At 35.2% G+C, this 16,632-nt stretch overlaps 1 protein-coding gene across 7 annotated transcripts in view; it reads left to right on the top strand.

Moving 5' to 3' along the window:
- LOC148939965 (uncharacterized) overlaps positions 1–16,632 on the top strand; it is a 125,190-nt gene that overhangs the window by 92,773 nt on the left and 15,785 nt on the right. For all 7 annotated transcript variants that reach the window (XM_089106220.1, XM_089106216.1, XM_089106219.1 and 4 more), the window contains 2 exons: positions 6,308–6,487; positions 12,793–12,978. In XM_089106220.1, coding sequence (XP_088962346.1) covers positions 6,308–6,487; positions 12,793–12,978 — 366 coding nt within the window. The remainder of the gene's footprint in view (positions 1–6,307; positions 6,488–12,792; positions 12,979–16,632) is intronic.

The following is a 16,632-nucleotide window of genomic DNA, read 5'->3' as shown; positions in this document are numbered from 1 at the left end:
TTTTGTGGAAAAAGTTTTTTTTAATTAATTTCTGTCCGGTTTATATTGACATAGTCTTTTTCAGGGAGAAAGACTGAGCCTCTTCTAAAATTAAATAACTATCCCTCCCATAAAAACCTCAAATGCCCCCTGGGAATAACTTACAATCCTTGCTCCTAATCTCTGGGGTTTGTTTCAACCCCAAAAGCCTTGTTATATGATATTTAGACTATTTTGAATAGAATGGCTATCTCAAAATTTCTGTTAGACACATTTCGGGACAATGCGACGTGTGTAAAGGGGGGAGGGGATAGCTGCCCTCCGATCACTTTGACTCTTAAAAAGAACACTAGAGCGTCTGATTACCAATTCAATGACGTCTGATTACCAATTCGGCCCTCTCCGAAATTTGTATGACCACACTTTCTATAAAAAACCCTATATGTCCCCAGGGCATAACTTACAACCCTTAGCCTGATGGCTGGGGGATTTGCTATCTTCAAAGAAATAATTTCCAGACTTTTCTGATTGGCTGAACAAAATGGCTATAGGCGTGGGGGGGGGCATTTGCCCTTTGATCAGTTTTGACTAATAAAAAAGGCACTAGTCCTCTCAATTTCCAATCGAATGAGCCCTTTTTGAAGCTTTTACGACACAAATTTCAATAATAACCTTATATGCTACAAGGGCATAACTTACGACCCTTCCTCGAGGGCTATGTGGAGAGGGTTGTCATCCTCAAAGACATAATTTCCTGGCCTTTCAATTACGTTGAACAAAATGTTGATTGGAAATGTTTGGGGAAACGATGGGCGTGGGGGGGATTCTCCCTCTGATTACTTTCGACTACAAAAGGGCAATAGCCCTCTCAATTTTCCAATCGAAGGAGTCCTTTTTGAAGTTTTTACGAAAAACCTTTCTATTAAAACATTATATGCCACCGGGGCATAACTTGCATCCTTAACCCTGATGGCTGTGAGGGGGTTGTTATACTCAAAAACATAATTTCTGGACCCTTCAACTATGTTCAACAAAATGGCTATATCAAAATGTTGATCGGAAATGTTTGGGAAAATGATGGGCGTGAGAGGGGATTAGTCCTCCGATCGCTTTTGACTATTAATAAGGGCACTAGCCCTCTCAATTCTCAATTGAATGAGTCTTTTTTGAAGTTAGTCACTTATAAGAAAATTGGCCTCAGTCCACACAGAGTGGATAAGTTGATTTTCATTCACGATAACTATAGCCACATCCCGCAGTTCTAATATACTTCTGAAGTTTTGCCTGAAGGAGTTTTTTTTTTTACTTGCACTAATCTTCCAAGATAAAGGATGAATTTTGTGTTACGGTATTCGAAGTTTTGTATACAGTAATTTTCGACGAATAAAAATACTACTAATTTTGATAATTATTTCTGTTGTAATTAATTGTAATAGCAGTGGTAGCATACAAATATTCCCATTCCGATTATGTTCCTCATCATTAGCGTGAAAATACGAGGCTGTGGGATGGGGGGGTATCCACCATTCGATCACTCTGAATATTAAAAAGGACACTAGAACTTCTGATTACAAATCCAATGAACCCCCCTCCGAAGTGTATACGATCAGTCTTTCTATATAACCTATTAATTAAAAAAACTTTTTCCACAAAATAAGTTTTTCAAATCAAAGTAAAGAACTCCATTAAACCAAAAATGAGCAAAAATCAAATCAAATAATCTACCAAGCGTGAAACTACCACAAATCAGCATCGATAAATAAATGAAACCCAAAACGAACAGAAATTACAATAAATAACCGGGTCAAACTCAAAACGAGCAGAAATTAGCATGAGTAGGGCTCAAAACCCCTATGCCTTCCCAAGGCCAGAACATAATTTGAACTTTACTGAAAAAATATAAATGCTTTTACTTTTATATCAATTCTTAATTGAGATATGAGATATCAAATAATATTAACATTTTGATTAGTAAATGTCAGCATATGTATATTAAACTGAGAAGGCACATTCATTTGTAAAAGAACCTTAAATGCTCCAAGGGCACAACTTACGACCCTTGTCCTGAGGGCTGTGCGGGGGGGGGGAGTTGTCATCCTCAAAGATATAATTTCCAGACCTTTGAACTACGTTGAACAAAAGGGCCATATCAAAATGTTGATCATAAATGTTTGGGGAAATGATGTTCGTAGGGGGAGGGGGGGGATTCTCCCTCCGATTACTTTCGACTGTTAAAAAGGGCAATAGCCCTCTCAATTTCCAATCGAATGAGCCCTTTTTGAGTTTCTACGACAACGCTTTCTATAAACACCTTATATGCCAAAGGGCATAAATTAAAACCCTTACCCTAAGGGCTGTGCGGGGGTTATCATCCTCAAAGACCAAATTTCCAGAACTTTCAACTACATTAAAAAAAATGGCTATCTCAAAATTTTAATTGGATATGTTTGGGGAAATGGTGGGCGTGAAAGGGGCGTTAGTTGCTCTGCAATCATTGTCAGCTATTAAAAGTCACTAGCCTTTTCAATTTCCAATCAAATGAGCCCTTTTGAAGTTTCTACGACAAAGATTTCAATAAAAACCTTATATGCCCCCAGGGCATAACTTACAGCCCTTGCCCTCAGGGATGGGGTGGGGTTGTCATCCTGAAAGACTAATTTCCGGAGCTTTCAACTATGTTGAACAAAATTGCTATCTCAAAATTTTGATTGGATGTGTTTGGGGAAATGGTTGGCGTAAGAGGGGAGTTAGTTGACTTCCAATCACTTCCGACTATTAAAAAGTGCATTAGCCCTTTCAGTTTCTAATCGAATGAGCCCTTTTTGAAGTTCCTACGACAAAGCTTTCTATAAAAAAAAACCTTATCTGCCCCCAGGGCATAACTTACAACTCTCGCCCTGAGAGCTGTGAGGGGGTTGTCATCCTCAAAGATAATTTTACTCCCTGGTATAGATTAAGATTTTGCAAAAAATAAAATATTTTCTGATTTGCCCAAAAGCGGTCTTCTGTTTGATGAGATAAAATTTGTATGTTAACTAAGTACTTTTCCGAAAAAATGACGCTTTCTGGGAAAATTTTGGGATTTTGTGTTGATTTTTGTTTAAAGTGGCAGATATCACCACAATTTTAGAAAATAGACGTTTGAATGATCGGGGTATGCTCAGGAAACAGCGCATTTATAAATAAACAATACGTGTTCAGTTTTTTCCATGGTAGAGATTAAAATTTTGTCAAAAAGAAAAAACTGATATAGTAGAAAATTAGATTCTTAAAATGTGCATTTATTATTATTATTATTTTAGCGATATTTTAAATAGCTGTTCCATGTCAATGGTAATTTATCTATCATCTTTTCCAAAATTTTCATTTTATTTGTTCAAATCACGAGCTCCAGAAATCAGGGCTGTCCTACTCACATGTGAATATGAGAGATATTTCTGTGCCTGTTGATGGCTCAGAAGACAATGTCTAGCTGACAGAACAGTCCAATTAAGCACCTAATAATGTCTAGCAAGCCACTAGAAAGCATTACAATCGATCTTTTTCTCAAAATTAATTGTTTTCAGCGCTTTTCTTTGCGCCATTTTGATTCGCTAGGCGGTGAATTGTGACGAAGCACCATGTCTTAGATATCACAATATTTGCTTCATTTCATATATAAACACTATAATTGTCATTATGTGCAGTTGCTGTGAAAAATGACGATATAAGCCATCCCGATAATCCTATGACCATGTCACAGTTTATGTTAGAAAATATGTAGTTCCCTCAAAATGAATTTTCATAATTAATTGTACACCAAAATATTCAGCATAGTTAGGAGAATCTTAAAAGAAAGTAAGAAAGCTAAGTTGTCGTGGAGGAATCCAAGAAAGAAGAAAAAATTCAGAGAAAAGTGAAAAATTTCCAGGGAAATTTCTAAAGAAAACTAAATATCACTTGAAATACTTGGAAAAGGTAATTTTGTTGGTGTTAGAGACCCCTAGCTTGTGCTAAATTTGTCTTAGCGTAAAGCAAAAATTACTCATCTTTAGTATTCAGAATATATTCAGTTTGTTATAGTTTGCTTTCTATTACAGAGTTTCAGAAAATAAACTGTGCAACGATGTCCTTATACCTCAATTTTGGGCTTATAAGCGAAAACCCATCTGTTCTATGTAGTTGCGAGCCGGTACGCCTCAATATTATGAAACAGCGCCATAATTTGGTGTAGAAATCACTCTCTAGCCAAATACAGCAGATTTGTGTCTCCCACTGAAAGATACAGGTCTCTGGATCAGAGACTTTTAAGATTTTCTAAAAGATTAGACTGTTTCTGCTAATAGAACTGCCAGAACCTTAACCTGTGTTCGTTTAGCTGTGTTTTTCTAGAGCTAGTTGTTTTATGGTTTTTAAATGTGTTTTCAACTGTAACTCCAAGGTCCTTGTCAGAGTCAACAGTATCAATAATTTTAAGACCCAGCTGCTCGTCAGTGGGGTTTATCAAATTCAGTGTGACAACGGTAGTTATTATCTGGGTGGAACCCATCACAATTTAGAAAAACTTCTTTAATAGCATAAGAAAGATATAACCAAGGCTTTAAGTTCTAATAGTTGTTTTGATTCTGCTCTTAACAGCCGTATTTTTGAAAACCCTTCCTTATTAGCAGTTTGGGTATTAAACGTGTTTTTCGGTAGGCAATAGAGATTAAACTCATACTAGAAAATAATATTTCTTTGAGTAAGGATTTGGAGGAGCATTCGCTCAACAAATTATGCCTAGTTTTGGTTAAAAATGATTTAACAAGTTAGATTAGAAAACCAAAAACTAATAGCAATGAATCTGAATCCAAAAGACCTTTTAGGTTCGTTGCTAAAAAAAAACGAGAATAGCATGCTCTTGCTTTGTTTTTTAACCGAATGAAATGTCTTGTTTCGTCTTGTTTTTCTTCAGTCCTTGTTGAACTTCCTTGAAGTAATGATTCTAGAACTGCTTATATTTTAATTTTTAGTTGTAATGATCTGGCATTTTATTATAAGTCTAATATTATATTTTTGCATGTGCTTTGGATATAGCTTGGGTATAGAACCGAAATATTCATTTAAAGAAAAAAATCACTGTCTTAGATTAACTCCTCATTGTTTTAACTGTTGTTGTTTGTATGATAGAAAGGCAGGGTGGTCTTCTTTGTTATTTATGAGAAGAAAAACCCATTGACAGAATTCAATTATTCAAAATTTCTTTAGTTGAAAAATGTTTGAGAACTTCTTATTCTGAATGCTGTCTAGGGTCTGTGTCAAAGCAGATATTACAGGATACCTTATATCAAAGAGCAACCTGCAACATTGGATTGAGGAGAAATAGCCTCCTTTTAAGAGGGTGATAACTATCTTGATTATCCCCACCCACTCTCACATCCCTGCTACCATTGTGGCTTAATATGATTTCCTCTTTTCTGGAAAAAAAAGACAATTAATAGGAACATCCGAAAAAAAATTTCCCAAATCTAAATGAAATTGCCCGTTTTGCTGAATCTATAGTACTTTGTATAAAAGTCAAGCTAAAGAGCAGCCTTCATGGAGAAGTTGAGTATTATCCCTCACATGGAATTTTGCTATAGTAATTAAAAATGTATTGCATGCCATTTCCGTAAAGTTTCAATTTGCAGCTCAGCTACTCAAAGTTAGAACTTTCTATAATGGTCCAATTTGTTTCCTTACGTTTTATTTGGTTTTCAAAATGTATGTAATTTTCTTTTATTTAATGCTTTTAATTTCTTTTTTTCTCAGTTACAAATTTTAATGGAAAAGCGATTTATGAAATCAAAATTTGTCAAAAAAAGATATTGCTTGTATTAACTTCAAGAATACAAACATAATTGTTTCAGGACGGTACCATAGCAAGGAAAAACGCGGGGTTACTGATTAATGATCACTTTCACCAGAAAAACTAAAGGCAGGATAACATCAAAATGCTCCGTCTTGCGATCTGTTGACATTCAGAAGAATATCCAAAACGAAGTTGTCTTTTTTTAGCTTTTTTGTGATTACTTTCAACTCAAAGGTAGTGGCATATCCTTTTTATTCTTAGCATTGGGACTCTTGAAGAAAATGGAGTGCTAAACTAAACCCTGGCTATGCCCAGTCTTTGTGGAATTGCATCATATCAATCATCTACATCTGGTATTACAGATCCCCGGATTTCATTAGATTCTGAGGTAAATTGTAAAAATGCGACCCTAAAAACATGTTTTATGTGTGTTTACCAACTTTGAAGGGTCGAACCTATTTTCTATAGTCTATACTATGTCATATAACGTGTTTTTTTTTTAATTTGAGTTTATTTTAGATGTCAACATATTTGTACAGTCTGTTACGGGTAAATGATAGCCCAATATCCAGCCCAATATATCATGTTCCAAGCTTAAAGAGTATAGCCATAAAATCAGCAGCCTATTGGTCAGTAGCCACTCTTTATGGATTACAGGAGTTGTCTACAAGAAAACCTGTGGCTGATGATATTATTAAGGTAATACTACTACTACTACTAACAACTCACCGCAGCACCAAGCCGCCTGAGGTAATAATTTAATGTAATAATTTGAAGTAAGACTTTTTTTCAGGTCTAAAAAGATGCTTTTGGTAGTCTTACACTTTTGAATTTACAAGAACTGTAAGAGCGGGACACAGCATAAAAACAATGGTTCATTTGAACAATATTTTACTGTGCTCTGTTATATACATAACTAGCTTACCCATCGCCCGTTGCTGATATCTCAAAAGAAAAGAATTTCAGGGTCACAAAAATTAAAGCAACACATTGAAATTTATTTATTTTAATACTACCTATTTATTTATTTGACTGTTTTTGGATATATAATATATATTTTTTTTCATCTTGCGTGAATACGAATAAAAAGGAAGTTTTTCCTACGCGTGAAGTGGCAGTTGTAAATGTGGGAAGGACAGCTTCTTCAAATCTGTTCTAGACATTTGCAGCAATCGTCCTTGTGTTTTGGTTAAGGTCATTGCATAACAGAGTCGTGCCAGAAACAGTAAACGTTTAAATTCAAATGGCATATAAGTTGGGTCCAATCAAGTACGTGATAACAGCACATCTTCCCTTTTAAACTTACCATTCAAAATATGGCTTTGATGGCATTTTTCATAATTTTTTAATCTAAAATCCCGTACCGCTACAAAGTTGGGGTGGACTGATGTTTCAGAAAGGAATGATATGCACTCCAATTTTTAGTATTAAAATATGTGTTAGACGGCCTGTCAAACCTGGTGAATTCAAGAATTCCGTTGGGTAATTGACAACTTCGTCTTGATTCATCACTGTATCGATGGACTTACATGTTGTTGCTTCTCGTAGTATTTCGTTTTGAATTTGGAATTGATGGCATTCTCATCATTGTTGGTAGTGGCTTATAATAGCATGTGCACTGAGACACTGATTATTTTCGTAGTTTTGCGTGATAATTGGGGAAACGTTTTGAATCAATTCTTCTATATTTGATGTTATCTTACAAAGTTTGATAGCAATTTGATATACTTTACAGATCTATTGATTACGATCTTCCGATTCCCATTATTCAGCAAATGTTTTGCGAACGTTTGGTGGGTGCATCATTTTGTTATTTAACATGCATATTAGTTTTCAAAGTAGCATAGTATATATAAACTACTATTACTACTACTAACAACTCACCGTAGCACCAAGCCGCCTGAGGCCAACACAGCTATGCACGCTCCTCCTCCACCCCAATCTATTCAAAGCCTCCCTTTTTACACCCTCCCATGAAGTTCCTATTTCCTTTAAATCTTTCTGTTTGACGTCCTCCCACCCCAGACGGGGACGACCTGCTTTCCGTTTAGCCCTAGATGGTTGGCCGAAAACAACAATCTTCGGCAATATGTCATCCTTCATCCGCACAACGTGCCCTAGCCACCTCAACCTTTCTTTCATTATAGCCCTAGAGAGCGGTATTGAACCACATTTTTTGTATAGCCTATTGTTTGAAATACGGTCAGTCAGCCGGATACCCAGAACAATCTTTAAGCAATTTCTCTGGAAAACATCTAGCAAATCTTCATCCGCTTTTCGGAGCTTCCATGCTTCAGAGCCATATTTGACCGCTGTCATCACTGTAGCTTCTAATATTCTAATATTGGTTTGCAGACTTATCTTCGTATTCTTCCAGACTTTTTTTAACTGTGAAAAAAACACTCTGAGCCTTGGCTGTTCTATTTTTAACGTCTTCACTGCTCCCACCATCTTTACTAATAATACTAGCAAGGTAAGTGAAGCTGTCCACCTCATCAGTCTTCGTTACCCAACCTCACCTTTTCATCTTCACTTATTGCTAGCCTTAGTGACTTAGTCTTCCTAACATTAATTTTTAAACCAATTCTAGCACCCTGAACTCGCAAAACCTCTAAAACTTCATTCATTTTGCTCACACTTTCATCTAGGATGCTTAAATCATCAGCATAAGTTAAGTCCAGGAGACTTTTTCCTCCCCATTTGATTCCGTGGTCTCCCATTGCCTTTCCTGTGCTCCTTAAGACAAAATTCATCAAAATAATCCATTTAATGGGGGATAGAATACAACCCTGCTTAACTCCTGATTTAATACAAAACCAGCTGCTCACCTCATTTCCTACCTTAACCGCAGCAGTGTTATTCTCGTTCATAGCACTAATCACTTTAATGTTTTTGTCTGGTATACCATACAAGGATAAAACCTTTACTAAAGCTCTTCTATCAACAGAATCGAACGCTTGCTCATAATCTATAAAACTGAGGACCAAAGTTGTTTGAAAACTCAGGCACTTCTCAATTATTAGCCTAAGAGTGAAAATTTGGTCGACACATCCTCAACCTTTTCTAAAACGGCACTGCTCTTCTCTTAAAACTTTGTGTACGGCATCTCTCAGTCTAAAAAGTATCATATTACTAAGTAATTTACTACCTACAGAGACCAGACTAATGCCTCGATAAGTGTATTCAACAACTTCTAAAAGTTTTTTGGCTATCGGGTGAGCAGCGTAGTAATTCGTAAAGGACATACAAACATGCATTTTGTTTTTGTTTATATAGAAGATCGTTTTTAAGAGCTCCAAAGTAGTAAAATGTTTTGTTTCAGACCAAAAAAAAAAAGAATCAATCATTGTACACCAAAAACCATGCTTAGAAGATGTGCTAATAAACAAGAACATGGAAGATAAAAGAAATAAAATAATAATAAGAATCCAATAGAAATAAAAATTTCAATAGAAATGAAATAAAGACAGAAATTAATTTTTTCATATTACTGTGTGAAGCCATGTAGGCTTCATACATATGTAACGAATACATATATAGCCTTATTTTTTATTATCTGTACCAACATAAAAATTTTCTGTAATAGACTGCATTCTCCCCCCCCCCCCTGCCTCCTTCAAATAAAAATACTCATGAAATTTGCTCCTGTTTATTCGCGTCTCAAAAGTCAAATAGTCGTTGGGGTGGGGTGGCATTGGGGTGGTTTTTTTTTACATCCCTACGCAATTTTTCGGAAATGTACTCTAAAGGCATCTAATTTTAGGGCTAAAATGGAGATATCTGCTGAAAAATTGTTTCAACCTTGATTCAGTTGAAATCAAGCTGTTTAACTAATTATAATTCCCTTATGTCGCTGCCTAAGCTTGGACGCTATGCTCCCTTTTCTTCTGATTTTAGGAGCTGATTTTGTCCAGTTGTAGGTTCAATCACCTCTCTTAAACTGGATTGCCAGGATAAAACTTACTATTGCTACTGCCTGGGCTGCACCTCCTAAATATATCTTCTGGTTTATTAACTCAAACTTCTTCTCGGCTGTAATTCTCCATGAGCTCTAGGACTACCCTTTCAGGAAGAGGCAAGAGTTGGTGATTTGGAAGTCTCCAAAATCCCTTTGAAAAGTCTTTTATGTCTGCTATACAATCACATTCATTGTCATAAAAATGAATTTTAAAATTTAGGCTTTGTGCCAAAAAGCTATTATTCTTTTAAGTAATTCAATTGAAGTTTTGGTGAAATGTAAAACTGATCCTTTTGACTCTGTCTCACAACTTTATTTTTTAAAACAATAAAAAACTTTAGCGTAAAGAGCGAGGCGTTGAGGAGGGGACAGCCCCTTTCATATACGGAATAATTTCTGTTCGTTTTAAGTTTTAATGTCGCTCCTTACTTTCAGTAAAAAAAACTTGTTTTTTTTATATTTAATTTCTGATCGTTTTTTAGTTAATGCAGCTTTTATTTTGGCTTACCGTCATGAATAAGTAAAACAAAATTTGCATATTAATTTTACTTTTCCTGTGCTAAATGGCTTTCCAATAAACCAAAACCAATACTATACAGAAATACCAATACAGAAATTATTCTGTATATGAAAGGGCTGTCCCCTCCCCAACGCCTCGCTCTTTACGCTAATTTTTTATTGTTTAAAAAATAGAGTTGTGAGAAAGTCAAAGTTTAGCGTAAAGTGTAAAGCGTTGGGGAGTGGGCAGCTTCTTTCATATACGGAATAATCTCTATTCGTTTTAAGTTTTAACGTCGTTCCTTACTTTCAGTTAAAAAAACATGTTTTTTTTTATTTAATTTTTGAACATTTTTGAATTAATGCAGGTTTTAATTTTGGCTCACCGTACATGAATAATTGCAACAAAATGTTCATATTAATTTTGCTTTTAGTAGGTTAAATTGATTTCTCAAAACCTGTTTTATTTTATTTAAGAATGTTTTTACTAGCAATATATATACGTAACTTACGAATTAACTTACTTAATAAAGTTCTATATTCACACACTCTTAATACGTATAATAGAGAATTCACCCCCTAGTCAATACCTTGTTCTTTAAGCAAAATTTCGAATTTTGTTCTTTAAAAATGACCCTTAATCACAAAGGCCGTTAATTAGAATAAATAGCTCTTATGAAAGTACTAAAACATCTTTGGCTTAAAGAGGGAGGTATTGACTAGGGGTGAACCCAAACATATACGTAATATTTTCTGTTCGTTTTAAGCTGTGATGTTGCTTTCAGTTGAAAAACTTATTTTTTTTTATTTGATTTCCGGTCTTTTTTTTTTAAGAATTCTGGGAGATATGGCGCCCCCGTCCTAGCACTGTCCCTTCCCCCATGACAGTTCCTTCATGGAAATATCCTCCCACATAACCCCCAACCCACCCCCCTCCCCCACTACCAGAAAAAATCCCCCCTGAAAACGTCTTTATACTTCCCAATAACCAATACCATATGTTAACACTGGGTAAAGTTTATAACTTTCAGCCCTCCCCCCGAGGACTTTGGGGAATTAAGTCATCCTTAAATACATAGTTATCATATTTTCGACCATGCTGAACAAAATGGCTATCTCGAAATTTTGATCGGATGACTTTTGGAAAAAAATGTGCGTTGGAGGGGGCCTAGTTGCCCTCCATTTTTTTTGTCACTTAAAAAAGGCACTAGAACTTTTAATTTCCGTTCTAATGAGCCCAGCCCACGATATTCTAGGAGCACTGGGTCGATACGATCACCCCTGGGAAAAAAAAAAAATAAACACGCATCTGTGGTCTTCCTTCTGGTAAAAAATGCAAAATTCCACATTTTTTTACATAGGACCTTGAAACCTCTACAGTAGGGTTCTCTGGTACGCTGAATCTGATGGTGTGATTTTCATTAAGGTTTTATAACTTTTAGGGGGTCTTTCCCCCTTTTTTTGAAAATCAGCCAAATTTTCTCAGGCGCGTAACTTTTGATGGGTAGCACTAAACTTGATGAAAGTTATATATTTTAAATCAGCATTGAAATCTGATTCTTTTAATGTATCTAGTGGTATCAAAAACCCGTTTTCTAGAGTTTCGGTTACCATTGAGCCGGGTCGCTCCTTGCTTACAGTTTGTTACCACGAACTGTTTGATTACATTCTTGTCTTACAATGGCGATTTAGATCCATCATATTCTATTTTACATGATTTTAATGGATGGACTCGCAAAACTGAGTCGAGGCTCAGGCCTCAGAGGTTCATTGTCTCTATACCAACAGAAAAAAACTAAACAAAAATAATTTACAATATAGCGGCAATAGCTGCTGGACATTCATGCCCCTCATGTTCGTTATTTGGGACAGAGCTTGCCTTTCTCTTTTTTATCCTTTGTAGAACACCGTTTTTGGTAGTGTAAAGATGTCAACCACTGTTTCTCACATACACGGGATGAGATCAATCTAGATGAGATCAACCCCCTATTAGATCAATCTAGGTCAATTGACCCCTCCTCCAGATATGATTTTGGCAGCCATTACTAGCTTTAGTCTATCCAAATATGGAAGGATATCCAAGAAAATACACTGTCTTATGTTCAGACACTAGGTGAGACGGCCAGTGGCTGGACGGTGAATGAATTTGGTAGTAGTAGTAGGGCTCTATTAGGGCCCATTACTCTCAGGGACCCCCTGAGAAGGTTGTCACCACTATCCCTTGTTTTAAACAACAGCCAAAGAAGGAGGGCCAGTTATGCCACATGCCATGCAATTACATGGTTATACATTTGTTTGCCAATAACTTACAATCAAATTGCGTTGAAAACTTTACTTTACGAACATTTTATTGCTTATTTTGGGCTATTTAAAGATCAATCTCAAAGATGAAAGAAATTTTGAAATTTACAAATGAAGTCGTTTCAATTTTAGATACAAGAATAAGTGCTCTTCTTCCTTAAAACACTAGTTCTATAGTAATAGTTTTCCGTTCACATGCATGTGTTTATTTATTTTTTTGCCTCTTCATTTAATTTCTTGCTTGCAGGCTATTAGAGAAAACATAACTTGTCGTATTCCAGCAAATTGTGCTGATGAATTTGTGATACAGATTTTAAAAGGTATGGATATTGCCTTTGAACAAAGCAGTGCTGGTCGCCACCTCTTGGTGTATATAGGACCTTTCATACCAAAACATTTGAAGACTTTGGTCGTACCATATTGCTTAGAACAGGTAACAATCTTTTTTTACACCAGGAGTCGATCCAAGGGACGGTTTTTTGGGCTCATCCCCCCCCCCCCCATAAACTTGTAAGTTTCTCTAATTACAGTGGAGAGGCGAAAAATACCAACGGGGAGACGGATTTTCCTTTTTGCTCCTGTAAAAATAATTGTATATCCGCCACTGTCTTAAAAAGTTATCATTAATAATCTTGATTAAGTTTTGCTATGATATAGGTTATTATGCCTTTATTCCTAGATTGAGTGTAAAAGTCAGTCTCAATTTCAGTCAAGTTTTTGGAATGTCTATTTGATTGAATCTTCAGGCATTGAAGGGTCAAAGTACAAATGTTCCTATATTTATCTAGAAAAATTCTACATCTATTTAAATCTTGAAAAGACTGAAGTAAATGTAGACTGATTTCTCAATTTGTCGTCAATATTCCTTTAGTTAGACGTTTCACTGACCACTTTTTCAATGGTTTTAAACAGGTATAATAGTTTTAATTTTTCACAAACAGCTGTAAGGTAAGGCAGAGGGGTTTTGAAGGTAGATAAATTCTGAAGCTTCTAGTTAGTATTGATTGATTTTAATCAATTTTAGCATAGATGTCAATATGGAACATATATGGATGTTCTGCTTCAGCCATTAGATCAGGGAACTTTAAACGCCACTTACATTTCGGAATTTAAATAAAAGTTCTCCTTTTGCCAAATTTTGGAATAATGACAGAATTGAAATTTAATTTTCTCTTTTTTCTGAATTATGACATAGAAAGGTTTCATTTGAAAAAATGAATTCTAGAAAGGTTTAGTAGCAATTAGTTTCAGCTTTTATGCTAAAAATGACGAATATCGTTTAAGCAAATTGTAAAATCTACTGTAATTTCGAATAGTAATTACTTGTTGATTTAAACATAAAAATTACCCTAGTTTCTGGATTTAATCAAATCGAATTTTATAAGCGGTTTCAGTTTCAAAAATAATAAATTCATAGAATGAGTTTTGATAATTCGCGAAGGAAATTGAGGTAAAAACCTTGTATGAAGGCAATCCCCTTAGAAAATCCCCTAGCAACCAACCCCCGTCCTCTTTCCTTCAAAAAATTGTATCTTCCAATGTTCATTTGCCAGTAAGTCAAATTTTTAACAGTTTTTTCTATGAATGGAGTGTGTTCGAACTTCATTGCCTGCATCTTTAAATCGTTTTCTTCAACTCTTCGACTTTTTGTCACATTTTTGTTTGTTTGTCACATAAATTTGTTAAATTTGTCAGTCACTTTCCGACCACTTCCAAATATTCAGTTTCTTCCGAATGTTTTCAGTATATGCTCGTCCGATGATAGTGCAATAATACAACCTAAAGTTTCCCCCTCTTATAATATACCCCTCAATTGTAAATAAAACAAAATAAAAAGGTGATTGGGCACAGCAAAAAAAGTGTAAAAAAAAACAAAAAAAAAGTTTTTTATGCATGACTTGATAGCGTATTGGTATGAAACCTTGCCTGTGCCGACATGAGTTCGAAGTTTAGAAAACTTGTTGTCTTAGGGGAGACTAAAAAAGACTAAATTGGTAACGCATTGGTAGTTTCATAAATTGATCTTTTTAACTTGTTTGGCTCAACTCACCGATTTTTTATTTATGCATTTATAAATTAGATCAATTTGGTATCTAAGTTATCTAAAGCCCAATCCGTTTTGCGTACCTCGTTTTCACTTACATTCATAGGTTCTCAGGAAAAAAATATTTTCTACTGTTTATATTCATTTTCTATTTTAAAAAAAAGAGTTTAAAAAAATTCATTTACTATATTTTCCTCTTTGTCAATTTTCTAGTGGAAGTCTATTTAACAATTAGGGTTTTGTGTGTTAAAGATTCTGTTCCTGTTTTTCTTAACGAGTTTAAATAAAAGTTCAAAATGGGATAAAAATCCTTTTAATAGGCAGTGTTTCACAAACAGTGATAAACTTTCCCTGGAAAATCTTATATGAAATAAGATGACTTTTGTGTCATTCAACAAACAGGAAAAAATCACTTCAATCATGACTTTCGCCTTTCCAGAGAAAAATTGCTAAAAAAGTTTTCGAAATTATCAACAAATAATGCGGTAATACCATCGTCAGTTCTTGGACCAGCTGTGGTTAAAAAAAAATGGTATTTTTGTGAATTTCTATCACTGTTTGTGAAACACTGTATATTAAAAGGATTTTATCCCTATTTGACCTTTTATTTATCGTCACGGAAAGGCAGTGTGGTCTCCGAAATTATCTACTTAACGAGTTTAGTGTGTTTTAACTTTTGTTGCTCAATAGGACTGTCTTTTCAGCTTCACTGCGGAATGGCACTGAATAGTATAGTCTTGAATATGCCCATTCTCCGTAGGAAAAACCTGAACTAACATAAGAAAATACAGTTTTTGTCCTGAAATCAGGGGAAAATTGTTTTTCTCCAAAGTAAACAAGCGAAAAATATAAATTTTTGTTAGTAACTATAAATTTTTTAAATAAAAAATAACTATCTTATCGACATTTTTACTGACGAATTGAGACGCTTCGAACTGGACTTCTTAGGAGTTTCAGAAACTCATATCCCAGGGGGTAGGAAACAGGAAATTAGCGGATATAGAATTTATTTACTCAGGCAGGAAGGATGGGGTACATGGACAGGGAGTAGGGCTCATGATGAATAAGGAACCTGTTAAGTCTTGTTTAGGTTGGGAAGGTATTAATGATAGAATCACTGTAGAGTATCAGTCACCGTAGCATATGCCCATGTAGAACCAACTGACGGAGATAGTAATGACTCAGATGAATTTTACTTATAGCTACAAGAGCAAATAGACAGGGTCCCATGTAGAAATATTGTGTTTTTATTTGGAGATTTTAACGCTCTGGTTGGTAGAAGTAGAGATAGATGATATCATAGCCTAGGTAAATTTGGTGTAGGAAAAGAAAACAGTAATGGCTGCAGACTGCTGCAATTTGTAGGTATAACAATCTAGTTACAATCAATACAGTATTTGGTCATAAAATGGCCCATAAGTTAACATGGTATTCACATGATGGCAAGACAGCTAACCTTATTGATTATGTTATTGTAAACCAAAGACTGGCAGGATCAATAAAATATACTAGGGTATATAGGAGTGCTGTTATTGATGTTAAAAGTACCATCTAATAGTAGCTAGGGCTAATTTAAAGCTGAAATTTTGGAAGGGTTACTACCTTCCGGGAAGCTTGACGTTGGTAGACTCCAGGATGAGAATTTGAGAGAAAGTTTCCAGGAACAGTTGAACACTAAAATAGAGAGTTTAAAATTTGACAATGTAGCAGGTGGATGGAATAGTTTTAGGAAAATAGTCTGGGAAATTGCTGATGGTGTCTTAGGGAAGAAAGCTAGGAACGCAGCTTGGAATATTAGTAAAAGTGCTTGAGGAGAAGGGTCTTGTACAATTTTCGCTCTTAGGGTAATAATTGAGAAGTGCCTGAGCCTTCAGACACCTTTAGTCCTCAGTTTTATAGATTATGAGCAAGCGTTTGATTCAGCTGATACAAGAGCTTTAGCATAGGTCTTATGCTTGCATGGTATAACAGACAAATACATTAAATTTATTAGTGGTATGTACGAGAATAAGACTGCTGCGGTTAGGATAGGAAATGAGATTA

This window comes from Artemia sp. Qi Xiang Cuo, chromosome 20 (assembly GCF_049724085.1).
Source record: "Artemia sp. Qi Xiang Cuo chromosome 20, ASM4972408v1, whole genome shotgun sequence".
In the NCBI taxonomy this organism is placed as follows: Eukaryota; Metazoa; Arthropoda; class Branchiopoda; order Anostraca; family Artemiidae; genus Artemia; species Artemia sp. Qi Xiang Cuo.
Note: the sequence above shows the minus strand (reverse complement) of the source record. Positions and strands in the feature narration are given on the sequence as shown.